Raw genomic sequence first — 18,910 nt, forward strand, 5'->3', positions numbered from 1 at the left:
TGGTGTGCAGACCTTAAAACACTTACCATCTGGCTGTTTACAGGAAAACTCACTGATATGTAGAGCGAGAAGACCATCTCTGTGAGGATTTGGATGAGCTGAGGAACAAAGCATGCTTTCCAGGGTCCCTAAACCACGATGAGTGAATCAAAACAGTCAGATGTGATTCCTTCCATCCTCTGCAGGCAAGCTGTGTGGCCTAAAGCAGTCATCAGCTGCCTACAGCGAGCAGACAGGATTCTGGGTCTGTGTCTAACTGTATATATACACAGCTATGCAGAGTAGATGAGACAGGAGCTGGCCGGCCAATTCCAGGGGAAAGAACCCAGAGAAAAGGAGGAACCTGAAGCTACAACTCTTAGACTCTAGTTAAACTGGCATTTGAGACATTTTAGTATTTTTTTCTTTATATGTAAGAAATATAGGTGCTACCATTAGTAGGAAGTATACTAGAGAAAAGACAATTTACAACTGCAAGGTATACCCATGAATTAGGGAACAATTTTTTTTAAATATAAAATAACGCACATGTCTACAAAATATTGACTTTAATCATGTAATTAAAGTGATATAACAAAATAAGAATGTTTTTATTTCTAAAGTAAATATTTTAGTCAAAGATGCATCAGAAATCAAATATTTCTTTGACATTTCCAAGAGACTTTAGTTATTAACTACAATTATAGTTGTTAGTATTATTTATATAGTAACAGTGTTTAAAATATATTATAAACCTTTTATCTTTCTCTTTAATTTAAATGAAATATAAAATTAAGAATTTTCTAACACGATTCATTTTGGAAAACATTTAAAATGGTATGAACCACTCTCATACAGAAAATGCCGTTGGAATCACATGATGTGTTCTAAGGCTTGAATGGCGCCAGGCCTGGCGCATGTGCAATGTTCCATCGCTGTTGCTCACTCACTCTCTCACGCATGCGCTCATTCAGACTCCGACTCACACGGAGACTGCATCATAAGGAGTAGGGCAAGCACAACCTTTATCAACCAATTCCGAGTTTGACAAAGACCTTGGCGATGAAGAGTAGAAAAGAGGAGAAGCTGAGGATCAGGATTTCCAACTGCTTGTTTAAAACCTGCCAAAGGAATCCCTGGTGCCCTTGAGGACATCAGGGTCAGTATTCTGCAAAAATAGTGCATCCCTTCAACACTCAGGCTTTCTTTTACACATACACACCAGTTAAAAGATAGGAAGAGGTGGGTATCAGAGGAGCACAAATGCACAGCCCACCCGGAAGAAAGAACTTCCAGCTAGGGACTTGTCTGAACTGAGACCTCTTGGTTGGTGAAGGGCTCATTCTTAGCTTTAAGAACTTCATATTGGCTCATTAATTTTCTAAAAATCTGGTTTGAACCAAAGATGTGATTCTAAAATGAGCAATAAATATGAAAGGTAGAGTGTGTTCAACAACCCCCACTTGTATGTATTATCTATTCTGCACAACTGTGCCCAAAGCACGAGATGAGGCATCAGCTCTTTGAAGAGGCACCAGTTAGTAAGCATTTCTGGGTTCTTTTCCGATTTTATAAACACAATAAGTATGGAGCCTGAGTACTGAGGTCTACAAAATGCCAACCGTATGAAGGATGGAAGAAGACACACGCTTAAAAAGTAAGCAAGAAAGTAAGCAAAATATGGAATAGTGGTAGATTTTGGAAAAAAAAATCTATTAACAAAATACAACATGACACTGGCAAGTCATTTACACCTGACTTTAATGCCTTTGGTATTCAGGGAAGAAAAAGCATCATTGTAAGCCCGAGTTCTCATCACAGTCAGGGTGTTAAAATGACAGTCTTAAGATCTTCGTGTAAACCAAGCCCTGCTCACACCCATGCCTTCTCTCTTATGCTCTCAGATCACGTGACTGACAAGAGCACGGGTGGGGGTGGGGGTGCCACTCTGTCTCCTCTGAGAATTCCTGGGAACCAAGATGGTGCCTTCACTGCACTGGTGTGGACAAAGTGAAAAGATGGCTCGTTCCCTGCTTACTGCTCTGGTCTCGGCCACCTCCAGCTTTTCACTTCATCTTGACTTGTGAGTGAGCTTGTGCTGTTTTTAGAAGGCTCATTTTTTTTTCCCTTTTGAGAACCAAAACCTTCTCTTTCTCTTCTAAAGTAATAGCCATCTACCTTTCTCATTTACATTTAAAAAATTTCAAGTAGTAAAAGATATTACAATTTTGAAATGTGCTAGAACTCGCTCTCTACATGTTGTTTTCTATGAATACTGAACAAGTGTGAGGTGGCAAGCTTATGAAGCACTGGCTGAACTCTGAGGATTAGATGATTTATGGTGTAAGTTGGTCACCCTTATATGTCTGATTATATTGACTTTTTCCACAATTTAAATCTGCTATATGCTAGTAGAGGGCTAAAAAGAAAAGCTACCAACTAAGGAAATACGCTTCCAGAATTCCAAAGCAGAGCTCATGAACAAACTGTTACATCAAATATTCAAATTCAGAGTAAATATTATAGTGTTCTCAAGTTTTATTATCATCAATAAATGATGTCTGTACTAATGAAAAGGAAGGAAAAGTGTCTTGTATTGTCATAGAAATTCAAGGGACAAAAAATTTATAAGCATTACTATTTACCTTAGAGTTCTTGATAAAATTTTACTTTTTTGCCAAAATATAGAGCAATAACAACAAAAAAATCAACACAATATCCATAAGTCCCTTAGGTTGATGCCAGTTTTAGTGAGTATGATTAATTATATCACACATTTGCCACTGGAAATTATTTTGAAGCTAGTCTATTCTTTGGATATATAATATTCTTGGAGAAACTTAAAACATAAAATCTTTGTGAGCAGCTCACACGTGTGAGGTAATTAAGTAAGGGATCCGACCCTTGCTCGAGGGACGCTGACATGTTTTGCTTTTGCTTTAGTAAGTTGTGAAAGCAATTCAGCTTGTTCTAGCAAATGCAGAGCTGCATAGCAGTATAGTGAATTTTGCCAAGCCCCATGAAATTGTAAGGTGAACAACTCTACTAACTGCGTTATGAGATTAAAGCAGGTATCTTTGCTTGATAAGACTTGCTGGTTCAGAAGAATAATTTCCTACCAACAAAATCAAGGATTTCTCTAGAACAGGTTTCAAGGCAACAAACCGGCACTCTCCCCACCTTCTGCATGCTACCAACACTAGCATGAGCTACATGCACACTCCCACACTTGGGCTCATAAGCAGCAGTTATGATAAATACCAGTTTCAGGATACCATATGGAGACAAAAGACTTGTAAAGTATTCTTCATGAGATCATGTCCCCCAGAGAAAAACTAAATCTAAACAGATTTCAGTGAACTAGGTTGGGAATGAAATGGTTACCAGTCTGGTAAAAATCCAATGAGGAGCTTGAAAATTCAGACAGTGACAGGTATCTGTTTCTTCTCCAAGTCTTCTTCCTACCAATGGAGTTACACTGTTCCCCTGTTCTTGTTCACTTCAGTTTGTCCCATTATTAAAGTGGAGGAAGGGGGGTTAAGCAATGTGGAATATTTGATTTGAAAGCTGCTCCACTGAGGGAGGAAACAAACATATAATTGGGTTCCAAAAGCCATCTCCAACTCCTGGAAGGTGTTCTATGGTATTGGCTTGCACTAACCATACAGAATAAGACATTGTTTCTCATGTGGCCATTTCGTCAAGAGTCAAACCATATCAGGCTTCTGTCCTACATGTACCAGAGCATGTTTTGGTCAGGTATAAAATGGAATAATTTCAAAGTTGATGTATCTACAAGTGAAAAGTCTTGCAGGGGAGAGTTTCATCTGGCATGGTGACGTAGAGGTCCAAGTTTTCAAAAGCCGCCTCTCCAGAAATTTCTGTAGTGGTCCATGTAAACAAAACACAGGTAAGAATGGTCCTTCTGGAACTGTGTTCATCGAACAGCAGGATTACCTGAAAGAGTGGTGTTGGCTAAACGTAACACCGGCAGAGGGTGAGCCTCTGTGTTAAACACCCAGTGGTCTAAAGGTAGAAGGTCATCCCCAGAGAACAGCAGGTACAAGTATCTGGAAACAAGAGGAAGAAGTGACAGTCAGTCAGAAGTTAACAACAAGTCAAGTGGGCTCACTGGGGACTGCAGAGAGAGCCAGTACCTGCCTCTGAGCGGTTCTGATGAAGATGCACAGTTAGACTGCTGAGATAAAAGTTTCTTAAAAAAATTCACACACTTGTCCAAAGCCCATGAAATAACAAAGCTATAAGAACAGCATAAGATAAACCACTTCATAATTTTCAGATGTTCTTTCAAGAAGCACACATAATATCAATTCTAAGTTTTGGTGACTCAGAGAATCATAGGAGACTTAAAGATTCACATTTATTAGCAAATACTGAGGACAACAAGTAGTTGTAATAACTTTACAGCTCTTGGTATGAGAAACTATTAAATAAGTCTCTGAAGCATTGTGTATTTATAAAGACCGTGATTAGTAGCCAAAGGTCCCACTACAGAAATTTCTGGAGAGGCGGCTTTTGAAAACTTGGACCTCTACGTCACCATGCCAGATGAAACTCTCCCCTGCAAGACTTTTCACTTGTAGATACATCAACTTTGAAATTATGCCACCGGAGTCACTTGGATACCAAACAGGAATAAATAACCACAATCATTCTTTCTTCTTTTCTTTTTTTTGTTTTACGAGACAGGGTTTCTCTGTGTAGCCCTGGTTTCCTGAAACTAGCTCTATAGAGCAGGCTGGCCTCGAACTCACAGAGATCCGTCTGTCACTGCCTCCCAAGTGCTGTGATTAAAGGTGAGCGCCACCACCACCTGGTGTACCACAATGATTCTTACCTTTAATATAATCAGGAAAATTCCAGTCTGAATTCTATTAAAGATCATCAAAGTGTACATAAAAATCTATAGAGTAAGGGGTTGGGGGTATATCTCAGTTATATAGCACCTGCCTAGCACGAGCAAAGCCTTGGGTTCCATTTCTAGCACCATAAACAACACAGACAGACAGATGGACACACACACACCACACAGTAAGAAAACCTGAGATCTGCTTCTTGATGTTACTGACTAGCACCACTTTACAAAACCCCAGGGAAGGTTTTTTTTAAGTACATTACTATCTCTTCTGGCTGCTGTTACAGCTCTGGATGAGAGCAAGACCAGTGCGGGTAAAGGGGATGACAGTGCCCTTAGCACTGAGAAGCTGGAACGCAGAGGACAGGACTTCCTCCCTCACTCTGTCCTACATCTCCAGACCCACTTGACTGACTTCCTCACCAGGCTGCCAACAGAGAAGCCGCACTGCACCATACCTGGTTGACACAGCAGGGGACTCTGCACAGTCTGCTTTCCATATGGAGACTGTGTAGTCCCAGTGTGTGCTACCATGACCCTGGGGCAGCATTACAAGTGAAAGCAAAGGGAGAGTTGGACTAGACATGCAAGAAGAAGGTCATCTGGAGATGGTTGCAAAGGTAGAGCATCGTTTCATCACGTGCTTCGTTATCTTGACATCTCTGGTGAGACACCTATTTAAAAATTGCACCTAATTTTTAACTGGAATGGCTCCTCTCTTGCTAAGTTCCCAGAATTTCTCATACGTTACAGACAGCCGTCCGTGATCAATCACTTGCTTTTTAAAGATTATTATCCTTGTATGTGCCTTTTCTTTACCCCCACCCTCCTTTTTTTTGAGACAGGGTCTCTCTAATACCTCTGCCTGGCTCTGTCTCCCAAGTGTTGAGATTAAAGGCACCACTATACCCAGCTTTTTCTTTACTCTCTTAACAGTATCTTTCCAAGAATAACTGCTTTCCATTTTGAGACTGGTTTAATGGATTTTGCTTCTGCTGTCTTATCTAAGGAATCTCTGCCTAACTTCAGGTTACAAATATTTTTTTCTCAGTGTTTTCTTTTTAAAGTGCATTTTTAAGGCTTTAAATTTAGGTCTTGACCCATTATAAATTCATTAATGTATATGAATTAAGAAATTCAAATGTTTCAGCGCAATCTATAATCAATACCACCCTTTATCATGACTCTGCCTTTGTGAAAATCAGGTCTCCATCTAAGCACAGTGCCTTCCATGAATTCTCTATTTTGCACATCAATGAATCTATAGAATACACTGATATCCACTATTTTGAACACTGCAGCTTTAATGTCTTCAAGTAAGTTATGAAGGCTTCTATGTTGCAGAATATTTGTTTACACTGTGAAGATGTGTCTCTGCCTAAGGTACCTTCTGATTGGTTTTAATAAAGGGATAAATGGCCAATAGCTAGGCAGGAAGGAATAGGTGTGACTTCCGGGCAGAGAGAGAGAAAAACTGGGAGGAGAAATCTAGGTGCACATTTTGTCAGCAACTCAGACAGCAGGAGGTGCAGTACAGAGACAAGGTAGAGCCACACAGCAGAATGCAGATTAAGAAATATGGATTAATTAAGTTATAAGAGCTAGTTGAAAACAAGCCTAAGTTAAGGCCAAGATTTCATAATTAATAAAAGTCTCCAAGTCATTATTTGGGGGCTGGCGATCCAAATATAGTACAAGAAAGTTTGCTACATTTGGTTCTCCAAGGCGAGGAAGGACCACAGGAACTGAGGGTCACACTAGCCGGCACTCCTGCGGTTGCCACCTGGGCCTTTTCATTTGGGGACTCCGGAAAACGGGCTCAGAAAGTTCCTAGAGCTGGGGTGGTAAATGGGGCTCCCAGTGGTACCATCAGCATGAGGCTAGGCTCTCAGGGGACTGATAGGAGTGGAGCCAGACTCCAGAGCCAGGAGGTGGTAGCCGAGCAGTTTAAGGTTTGGCTCACACAGTCAGAGAAGACCACAGATGCACAAAAAGTCAGGTACAGACTGAGAAAACCTCTAAACAGATATAATATTTTAAATACGCTTAGGTGTTAAAGAAAAAAAGAAGATAAAATAATAAAAGTCATTAAAAAGAGAGTAAAATAATATAAAAGGAATGACACATAAAGATGAGAAATACACAGGGTGTCTGGATCCTATATGGTGCTTTGTTGACTTTGAAATTTTTAAATGCTGATGAACAAAAAACAATAGCTGCTGAGAGACACTGGATTATGGAAAATGCTAAATTAAACCAACCTAAGTATTTTAAGAATGTCTTAACTTCAAAATGGAAGTCAGAAAATATGTTGCATTAAGGAAGTGGTTCTGCTTTTGCTTTCACAAGAAACAAAAAGCTATGGATTTCTTCAAAATTAATAAAGAGCAGATTTGATTGGGGGAGACCTGAAAATCTTGGCTGCAGACTTGAAGAAGAAAAACTGCAAGACAGGTGACATATAAGCTGATCCCTCTGCACGGGAACAGCTCTGAGACTGGATGAGATACGATAAATCTTGTTGGCTACAGAATCCTCAGGACTTTCATAAGGCATGGATAGAGATTTATATTACAGTTTGGTTATGTAGTCCAAATGGACTTATAAAGTTGACAGATACTTTTTACCTGCTCAAACATAAAACAGAAAATCATCTTTAGCTGACTTGTACATGCTGCACATTCCATACTTGTGTTAATGCAGATATATGTTACCTTTAAAAATTTGTGTTTTCAGAAAAAAAAAAAAGGACCAGACAATAAAAACAAGTAACCCAGGAGATCCAGACTCTCAAAATGCCTCTGTTGCAGTTTCCTCAAAATTCTGCATCCAGAACAACTTCAAAGCTGCTAGTTGAGATAGCCCAGCCTCACAGACTACTCCAGCCAGGAATTCAGATAAGCTCTACACTTCCCCATCATACAGAGACCAAACAAAAAAGAATACAGCTAGCTCTCCCAGGACTCGACCATTATCTCTTTTTTCTCAGGGTCCCTAAAGATGTTATCATCCCCAAACAACAGGAAACAGTCTAGAGAACAGGATGTTCACATTCCCGAGAGGTGGGGTGGGTGGTATTTGGTCATTCGGTGGGTTATGGATGTTAATTCATCACTTAGGAGAGTTTGTTGTAAATTGTTACTGGTCATGGTAAGGGAAGAAATTAAGCAAGATAGATTGGATTCAAGGATCTCTGTTTGAAAAGAAAAAAGGGGAATTATACTGATACAAATTTAAGGTTATTTTTGTTAGAACATACTCTATACATGATTCTACTCTTGTTTAAGATATTTTTGTATATTAATACAAATTTAAGGTTATTTTAGTTATAGTGTATATATGTGTCTACTCTTGTTTAAGGTACTGTACCTATGCAGCACATTTAAAAATTTAATGTATAGCTCTAGTCCTTAAAAGCTATTACTATAAACCATTTAGGATAATTAAGAAATGCAGGTTAGTAGTTAGTCATCTATAACAATCAAACTGGTGGTAATGTTAGGTATGTTTTCAAGATTACACAGAGATATATTTCAGATAAATAGGTGGTCTTCAAACACTTCAGGGACCTATAGAATATGGCATTTAAGATGTTTTAATAACATAAGGCTTTTCATGATAGTGAGACACATCTGTTCCTGGCAGCACCAATTTACTTCAAAAAAGGATGACAGGCACTGAAGAACCTCCATATGTAGTTTGCTTTCAATATGGCAAAGCTAGCCACTGGACAAGAAACTGTCCTTGTCTTGACTGCTGACAGTATGCTGTTCAATTTTGATAAACAGGACACAAAAGAAGGCAACTACTGAACTTTTCCAGGACAAGGTAGGCCAGTCTTTCAAAATTCTTGCTTTACAGAAAAGTCTGTCAGATATTCTAGAGCTGTAGGCTGAAGATAGATGACCCAACATTGCAGAGGAACCTTGGGTGACCATCCAGGTAGCCAGCTGTTTCTATCATTTCTATAATTTTGGAAGTTGTTTGCTCTGTACTTCCTGTTTACTCAGGTAATACTTTATCCTTCTTGGGTCTTTGATGGGGTTGAAGACTAGATAGTTACAGTTCCTTGTTACTAAATTCAGAAAAGAAACATACAAAAGAGATATAAAATTTATAAGGCTGAGAGGCATAAAAGCTTAAGTTGTTTATCTAAGAAGATGTTTTAAGGTGTAAAAAAAGGTATTTTTAGATGGTAATACAAGTTATGATAGAAAGTGGTTTGGGTATAAAATTTTGGACCCACTAAGATAGGATGGATAATACAAAGTATTTTCTAAGAATTTGCCAAATGCAAAAGGGGGGAAATGTTGTGGAATATTTGTTTACACTGTAAAGATGTGTCTCTGCCTAAGACACCTTCTGATTGATTTAATAAAGATATACATGACCAATAGCTAGGCAGGAGAGAATAGGTGGGACTTCTGGACAGAGAGAGAGAGAGAGAGAAACTGGGAGGAGGAATTTAGGTGGATGAATTCACCAGCAAACTCAGAGTAAGTTGGATGTGCCATACCAAGAAGAGGTAACAGCCACATGGTAGAACATAGATTAATAGAAACAGGTTAATTTATGTTATAAGAGCTAGCTGGGGAAAAGCCTAAGCTAAGGCCAAGCTTTCATAACTAGTAATAAGTCTACAAGTCGTTATTTTTGTGCTGGTGGTCCCAACAAAAACGTACTGTTACACTTTATTCTTTCTCAAACTTGTCTTGGTTATTCCAGATCCTTTGTAATCAGAAACAGTATGTCAATTTCTACAGAAAAAGAAAAAAAAGACTACTAAAATTTTGAGTAGAGTTTCATATAATCAACGCATTAAATTTGGGGAGAATTAATATCATGCTTCCAGAAACTTAAACATTTATTTAGGCCTTGAACATTTATTTCAACAATGACTAATTTTCAGTGTGTAGCTCTTTAATATTTTACCAAGATTTGCATATACATATTCTACATCTTCATGCTATTTTTAACTTCTTATGGCTCACTGCTAATATATACAATTAATTTGTGCATATTGAGCCTGTATCTGCAACCCTGCTAAATTCATTCATTAGTTTTAGTTATTCTTTGGTAAGATATGTAGGATTTTCTATATGGATTATCACATTCTCTCTTTAAAATAGTCTTACTTCTTCCTTTCTAGTCTGGATGTCTTTGTTTGTTTGTTTGTTTCTTCTTCTTGCCTGACAGCATTGACTAGACTCTCCAGTACAGTGCTAAACAGAAAAGGAAAAGCGCAGATGTTTTTGTTTGTTATTGACCTTGGGAGAACCAAATGCCTTTTCAGTATGATGGTAACTGTTCTTCTCATATGTGCTCTTTATCAAGCGGAGGAAGTTTTCTTCTATTCCTAGGTAGTTTCTCAAGCTGGCCCTCATTTTAGACAACTTATTTCTTCTATTTTATGCTACCTGTTAACACCGTATATACCAGTTAGCAATATTTCAGTTTCTTTCTTTCACTACCCTAGCACTTACATTAAAACCACTTCAAATTTTATTTAATAATAGTAAACAATTTGATGACTGATTGATAACAGCATATTACATAAAATTAGTTTATGGACAAATTTTTAAATTAAAAAGATAAGTGCAAACACATTACTGTAATCAAGTGGTGAACAATCATTTTTCCTTTATTCATTTCAAAATCATCTAATAGCCCATCAGAAGTAAAGGGATAAACAAAATGTTCATACCCTAGCAGAATACTAAATAGCGCCACCATAAAGGAATGAATTGCTGATAACTGTAACATGAACCATTCTGATAAAGTGCCAAATAAAAAATACTCCAAACCATATGATTCAAACTAATTAGTTTCTAAAAAGGGTGATGTACAGAGACAGAAAGTAGAGCAGTTTGGGTGTGGATAGAAGTGACTGCAAAACCAAGGTGGAGATGTATTCTCTACACTCAGGTGTCACATACCCTTGGGGCTGGGTTTGGAGAAATGCATTGTCAGGTGCTTCCCTGGTGTGTGAACAATACGGAGTATGGATACAAACTAAGATGGCTAAAATGATAAACTAAGGCAGTCAGTAGACGATAGAATTTCATGGGACTGATGTGCAATATGTGGTCCATCACTGACCAAAACATCATTACACAGAACACAACTACATTTAACGGGGTAGTAGTTATCCAGTCTAATGAATCTGATAAAATGCCAATGAACCACTCACTTAAGATACTTCAATAAAGACTGACAAAAATGGAAAGGCTAAAATTTTGTTGTTGCCACCTAGTACAATTTGTGTTACAGCTCCCTCTACTGTAGCAAAAGAGACTGCTCGGTATTTTGAAGTGAGTAATTTTGAAAGTGCCAATATCTAACACTTGGACTGCACTGTGGCATGCGCTAGAAGGATTAAAGACTGCAAACCACGCTTCCAGTACTCAAGAGACTAACCTACACGGATACAGCAGTTAAGCAATGGTTTTGCCACCTGACATCATGGTGTGGCAGCTGCTCTGTCAGCAGCCAGTTTCTTGATTCTTAATTGCTTGCACCAATGTGTTACAGAGCATGGGCGTCAGTGGTTCTCAAAGTGATCCCTACAGACCAGCAGCTGTGAGAATGCCTGTGAACTTGCAAGCAGTGCATACTCTTAAGCTCCACTCTAGACCTATTAGTAAGAAGCCCTGGCGATGAATCCTGAGGCAACTTAGATTCATGCTCCAGCTTGAGAGGCACTTCTGCAAGTCTCCTACATGTGCAACTTCTAACAAGAGGTCTATTATTTCACTGTTCCTTCTTCAGCTCACCTGAACCTTTAGCTCTACTGAAAACAGCCCCACAGCTCTGAATCTCTGGTTTTCAAAGTGGGCTCCACTTCTGTCAGTTCCTCTACTGATTATCAGTCACTGCTAGCACTGGTTCCAAATCTACCCTAAGCCACAGCCAGGGAAGGACACGGCTACTGTCTTTTCTCTCCTCTCCCCCCCTCCCCCCTCCCCCTCCCCTCCCTCTCGTTTCGAGACAGGGTTTCTCAATGTAGTTTTGGTGCCTGTCTTGGATCTCGCTCTGTAGACCAGCCTGGCCTCGAACTCACAGAGATCCGCCTGCCTCTGCCTCCCGAGTGCTGGGATTGAAGGCGTGCGCCACCACCGCCTGGCTGGCTATTGTCTTCTTAATGACACTACTTTATAAGACCTTATACCTTATAAAAATAACTGCTGTTGTTTTCAGCTGTTCCCCTGGGAGTCAGGTGACTCAAGTCATTATCTGGAATCTATTACATATTAAAACTTATATGTGCAAGCCTTATTATATGAAGATAAAACAATAAACAAAATATCAAAAAATCTTATCTACTCCAGGGAATTTATATTCTACTTTGATAATGTTTAGAAAATTATGTTATAAACTGGGTGCAGTGGCATATGAGTGTCTTAAATCCCAGCTCTTGGGAGGCAGAGGCAGAATCTTTTTGAGTTCGAGACCAGCCTGGTTACAGAGCAAGTTCTAGGACAGCCAAGGGTACACAAAGAAACCCTGCCTTGAAAAACAAACAAATAAAACAAAATAACAAAAAAGAAACCTATGTTATGTTAGAAGTCAGGTACTATAGAGAAAAGTAGGGTAAAAAAAAGGGGGTATGAAACAACTTAAAACTGGGCATAGAACAATCAGATAATGTAAAAGTATATTTGGAAAATATATATCATATTTTCATATCATAAAAAGTAAAATCACACAATTAAATATTATGCAAGTGGGGGCTGGAGAGATGGCTCAGTGGTTAAGACCATTGGCTGCTCTTCCAGAGGACCCAGGTTCAATTCCCAGTACCCAGATGGCAGTTCACAACTGTCTTTAACTCCAGTTCCAAGGGATCCAAAACCTTCACACAGACATACACTCAGGCAAAACTCCAATGCACATAAAATAAAAATAAATAAATCTTTAAAAATATTATGTAAGTGGTTAGAGATGCAAACATTCGACCATTCGACTCCTACCTCACATAATGAGCAAAGACTTACTGAACAGACTCAACACTCATTTACTGAGTGCCATATGGTAAATGTTAGAACAGAGGAATTAAGGAGATCCTTGGTTGTTACCCTTAATTCTGCTGGTAGAAGCAGATAAAACACACACATCTGTATTATGAAGGGACACTACAATGGAGACAAGCAGAGGCAGGGGAGCAAGTGAAGGGGAATACAGACGACACCCATGGCATGTCTTCACAAGCAGGCTATCAAAACAGCAACTTTAAGTTAGGGTAGAGTGGAGTGTTTCAGGATGTCAACTACTACAGATTCCTCTCCATGGCACTTATACACACTGATCTACAGAAACAACAGCCAACACAGATCAGGCACTTAACAGTAAGCACTTGTTGGATGAAGTGGTTCATAGTCTCTATCTTTTCTATGCTTTGATGGTTTAGATGTTAAAAACAAACAGAGTGCAAATCGAATTCAAGAGCAAAGAAGGGGAAGCAATGGTCCCGCAAGGAGTAACAATTTAAAGGGTTGAAATGCTGAAGTTCTCATCCCCAGGATTTCCCAATAACTTCCATTTAGCTTTGTAACCTGTACTCTTAACCGATAGAAAAAAGTTAAACGACTTATCCTGGTGAATTTATTTAAAACAGGCTGACTTTTAGACATTGAGACTTATAGACACAACACAGCAAATTTGTTAACTGAGCTGAGAGTCAATGAAAGCCTAACTCACTAAAATATGCGAAGGCAGAGGTGTAGACACTAAAGTCAGGTAGAAAATATTCCCAAAGTTTTTAAGAGGAATTGGTTGATGCAAGTAGGTGATACAAAGGCCTGAAACCATAGAGAATTCAAAGGGGATAAATTTATCAACAGTGGGAGGGTTGTAGAGAGAGCTGCTTCTAGCACTTGGTTCTTTCAGCTTAGAGACTTTTTATCGGCTACCACTTTACTAAACTCAGACACAAAAGCCCTTACCCAAAAACCTGTAGCTCTTTCTTGCAATTAGAGGAACTGGAAGGGTGATACTATCTACCTATTTTATATAGGAGCATTCTATACATTTAATCTTGAAGAAATCCCTTAAGCTTATGTAAATCAATCTGGGTGAATTACCCTCTTAATCACATAGCGCGTGCGCGCGCGCGCACACACACACACACACACACACACACACGACAAATCTTACAGAAGACAAATATTCCTAAGCCAGAGCTGCTAATTAACACTGGAAAGCAAGGCACTGAAAAGCTGATAGGAAGCAGCAGACAGGTTGGTATTCACTAGGACTTTGCCACTGGGCAGTGGGTAAGGACATGGTTATTTGTCTTGACGAGGAATCTCATGTGTCGATATCAAGATTTTCTTTTTTTCTGTGATCTAATCTAATGAACTTCCCCAAAGGAAGTCTTTCAGTCATCTATGTACTTTTTTGTTTGTTTGTTTTGTTTTTTTTGAGACAGGGTTTCTCTGTGTAGTTTTGGTGCCTGTCCTGGATCTTGCTCTGTAGACCAGGCTGGCCTTGAACTCACAGAGATCTGTCTGGCTTTGCCTCCTGAGTGCTGGGATTAAAGGCATGCACCACCACCGCCCATTTATGTACTTTTAACAGTGCCTGTTACCTCAAAGACCACAGCCTCCATAGTTGAAGTTCCTCTCATAAGAATCTCCTTCCATTTCAGAGGACAGAGATGAAGCAGGATGGAAAGAAGAGTCTAATATTCACTGGGCGGTGGTGGTGCACACCTTTAATCCCAGCACTCTGGAAGCAGAGGCAGGCGGATCTCTTTGAGTTTGAGGCCAGCCTGGTCTACAAAGTGAGTTCCAGGACAGCCAGGGCTACACAGAGAAACCCTGTCTCAAAAAACAGAACAAAAAAAGAGTCTAATATTTCCACATAAACATTCCCACTCCCACTCTCAAATTCCAGTTTTCAAAGCCAGCATTTACCAGTTTATCAGCTTGTTCAAGTTAACTCCCCGATACAAGCACTCAGCTTTCTCTGCTGCTCTGCTCTGTCTTTTAAACATGTGTTGACAGAAGTTGTCCTTACCCTCTATTACCTCACTAGTCTTCTACAGTCATTTATTTTAATGGCTCTCAACAAAGTATGAACAAATGAATTGTGTGTGTGTGTGTGTGTGTGTGTGTGTGTGTGTGTGTGTGTGTGTGTGTGTAGTATGTAGGAGCTGGGGAGGAAGAGAAGGGGAACCTCTACCACAACCTGTGTCAAATTCCCCAGCTTTACATGTAAAGCACAGAACCTTCCTGTGACATGTTCATTTAGTAGGATGTAGCACTGAATAACTGAAGCTGTCACTCTGTCTTATGGTCCAGTGCTCTTAAAACTACTTGATACAGACGCAAGCCTAACCACATAGGACACGACAACAAGGAAGGCCTAGAGGTGGGAAACTCGGGACCAGGGCAGATGTTGTAAACTATCTCCACAACAATCAGGGTCTGGAACAGGGTCAGTTGTGGTTGTGGAAAGGAGTAAAATGAAGCAGCAAGAAAACAGAAGCACACAGCATACTGATATATTAAAAGGAAAAGCAGGAACAGCACTAATTTAGAAGCTAAAAGACATTGAAAAACATTACGACATATTCATAAAAGAAAAACTTAATATGGATCTGTAGGATAACTCGCTTTGAGATGTGTGTACTTTTCAGCTGTAACGTACCAGACATAAATGAACAATATTCATGTCAGAGTGAGATATCCAGCTGGGCAGACGTAAATGAACTTTATTTGTATCAGAGTGCAGCAGTATACTTGTCCTTTGCGTTGCTGCTACATTCCCAAGTGATCTGAGTGGTACTGGGCAGTAAACATTTGCTAGGCAAATGATGTATTAATAAGTCACCCATGTGTAAGATACAGGAAACATAAACATGAAATTAAGTTATTGGTGAGATGAAGAGATACTTGCTTTGCATGCTTTTAAGAAAGCATACATATGTAATTAATGTCTCCATCTTCCTCCCAGGCCTATTTACAGAGCTCCACCTGGGTTTTTGAGTATATACTCCAAACTGTCTTTTTTCCTTCCCCATTTTTCCTTTCCATGTATCTTTGTACAGAACCTTATGGGGAGAATGGCTGGTGGTGGCTACATTATCATTTAGTACCACTGAAACATATATGATCATCCTAAGAGATGTACTCTGAACTCGGCTGGGTCCAAAGATGACCATCATACTGCCTGGCTCTACCTCAGCCTACTAAAATTTTGTAGCTATAGGCCATTGTATCATATGCTATAAGAAGTTTTCTAGGTGATTATAAAGTATATCAAAGAGCAGAAACAAAATAACTTATTTAAAGGCACTAACTATCCCTTCCCCTGATTTACTATTATTTTTTTGAGACAGAGTCTTGCTATATACATATGTATATAGCTCAGGATGACCCAGGGTTGGCAATGTTTGGGTCTTGCTGTTGTGGAATATTATTTTAACTAGGCAAAGATGTGTTATATTTGTTTTTGCTGCCTTTGTTAACGATGTAAAGATGTGTTACAATTGTTTTTGCTCTATTTAATTATGAAAAGATGTGTTGCATTTGTTTTACCTTGCCTGACTAAGGCACCTGATTGGTCTAGCAAAAAGCTGAATGGCTAATAGCTAGGCAGAAGAGGGGTAGGCGGGGCTGGCAGGCAGAGAGAATAAATAGGAGAAAGGAGAGAAGAGAGAAGAAGGAGAGAACAAGGGAGAAGGAGAAGAACACACCTGGAGCCAGAATCCAGGCAGCTACCAGTTAGACATGAGAAGCAATGAAAGTAAGATATATAGAAGGAAAGAAAAGATAAAAAGTCCTGAGGAGGCAAAAGGTAGATAAAGAGAAACAGGTTAGTTTAAGTTAAAGAGAGCTAGCCAGAAACAAGCCTAAGCTAGGCCAAGCATGCATAACTAATAGGAAGTCTCCAGGTTATGGTTTGGGAGCTGGTTGGTGGCCCAAAAGAAAAACCCTGTTATATCTTATCTCCAGAGTTTTAGGATTAGAGGTTTGCATGACCACAACAGCTTAATATTTCCCAACCCAACTACATAAAACTCTTGTAATAAAACTCTTGTACTTGTAACATATAGTCATACTAATTATTTAGCAATCATACAGCAACATTACTCTACAAAAATGTTAATGAATAAAGAAAATGTGGCATATAATCTACAAATGGAATATTATTCATCCATTAAAAATGATGAAATTTTGTCATTTTTATTAGCCTGGGTGGATCTAAAACTTATGTCTAGGGAAAGATGCCAGGCACAGGAAAACAAGTAACTGTATGATCTCACTCCTAGGTAGAAGGTAAAAAGGATGACTGAATAGGGGTAGATAGCACAACCAGAGCCCGGAGAGACGGGAAGGGACAGGACCAGTGAGCACTGTTACAGTCACATGGGGAGAAAGAGGTTCTGGTGCGCTACTGCAGAAAGGGTGATTATAGATAACACTACATTTCAGAAAGAACTAATTATTTGAGTTGAATGATACAACTAATTTGATTTAAACATCACCCATTATATACCTGTATGACAACATTATATATTGCCTTAGTAATAGGAACAGTTTTTAAATAAGCTTACTTAAAACACTCTGAGTGTATGCTTACTTTAATGTTTCAGCGAGAAAGAAGCTCTGCTGCACGTCATCATGCGTAGGAGTGAGGGAATACACATCCTTGACTCCGGAAAACCCACCACTGACTCGGCAATACTTTTCAATAGCCTGTGAAGGAGAGCAGAGAAGACAATTAATTCTGTGGACAAGTTGAAAGACTGCATTCAAAAGTTCATAAAAAGGATGGGCATAATGGCCTTTAATCCCAGCACTTGGGAAGCAGATAGACGGATCTCTGTAAGTTCAAAGCCAGCCTGGTCTGCAAAGTGAGTTCTAGGACAGCTAGGGTTACATAGTGAGACCCTGTCTGTAACAAAAAGAAAAACAAACACTCATATAAATCTGTAGGAAAATTGGCATTTTTGTAACTGATACTATATTAAGCCTAAGCATAGTGTTATCAAATGGAAATGTTCTCATACTGGAAAAACAAGCTTGTCCTGAGATGTCTTTCCCTGTCTAACACCAATAATCTCTCTATAATAAGCTTACATTTTCCTAACTTAAACGTCGAATTTGACCTGTTCTTTCTGAATTAGGGAGCTGTCTGGCACACATCAAGACAGGAGTAAGTCTGTAATTAGGGGTAGAGGAAATGGCTCATAAAGTAACTGTCTTGAAAAGTGAGGACTTGAGTTCAGCTCCTCAGAATCCATGTAAAAAGCAGAGTGTGCAATGGTGTGCGCCTGTAATTCCAGCAATGGTTAAGAACATAGGCAATAAAGGTGAATCCCTGGAGCTTCCTAACCTGACTGGGCAGACTAGCCTACTTGATGAAGTCTTAGGCCAATGAGAGACCCTATTTAAAAGGTGGAAGGCACAAGAGGAACATGAGATTGTATTCTGAACTCCACATACACATGCATGAGTACACACATATACACAAACACACAATGAATTTCAGTGTGATCATTTCCAAGAACAAAAACTCACAACATCCTAAAAATGTATGATTTAATGGTAATAAGAGATATTTATTGTAACCATACTCTATTCTGACATTGTATTCCCACAGTCTCATTAGTTAGGTACCATAGGTGGTGAGAAGTAGCAGGAAGTGTACACCTACATGCCTAGATAATGGCAACTATTTAGAGCTAACAATCTGCCGAAGGCCATTCAAGAGCTTCATATGCACTAGCATTTAAATTTCATAATCCTAGGAGGTTAACAGCTCTACTTTTCAGATGGAGAAACTGAGCTGAGCATTTGCTCTCTCTTAACTACTGTGTTCTAATACCTGACTGGAATTTAAAATGCTTACTGTATGTTTCTTTTTGTGAGCTTGAACATGCATAAATCCAACATATTAAATCAAAAACAACCTATTCACAACTCTACTTTTAAGTCAAACCCAATGACTGTCTTGCTGGTGCAAATGTGTCACTCCCACTGCAGAACTGAATGTTCAGCAAGCTAAGAGCACTTGAGGCTCGCTCTTTCGCTGCTCTACCTAACCCTG

General features: G+C 39.2%; 1 protein-coding gene across 1 annotated transcript in view; it reads right to left on the bottom strand.

Moving 5' to 3' along the window:
• Window positions 1-1,723: 1,723 nt before the first annotated feature.
• Man1a2 (mannosidase alpha class 1A member 2) overlaps window positions 1,724-18,910 on the bottom strand; it is a 128,643-nt gene continuing 111,456 nt past the window's right edge. The window contains exons 12-13 of the mRNA XM_052730007.1: window positions 17,441-17,556; window positions 1,724-4,049 (exon numbers count right to left, since the gene is read on the bottom strand). Coding sequence (XP_052585967.1) covers window positions 3,917-4,049; window positions 17,441-17,556 — 249 coding nt within the window. The 3' untranslated portion in view covers window positions 1,724-3,916. The remainder of the gene's footprint in view (window positions 4,050-17,440; window positions 17,557-18,910) is intronic.

This window comes from Peromyscus californicus, unplaced genomic scaffold (assembly GCF_007827085.1).
Source record: "Peromyscus californicus insignis strain IS unplaced genomic scaffold, ASM782708v3 Scaffold_9__1_contigs__length_137607984, whole genome shotgun sequence".
Taxonomy (NCBI): domain Eukaryota; kingdom Metazoa; phylum Chordata; class Mammalia; order Rodentia; family Cricetidae; genus Peromyscus; species Peromyscus californicus.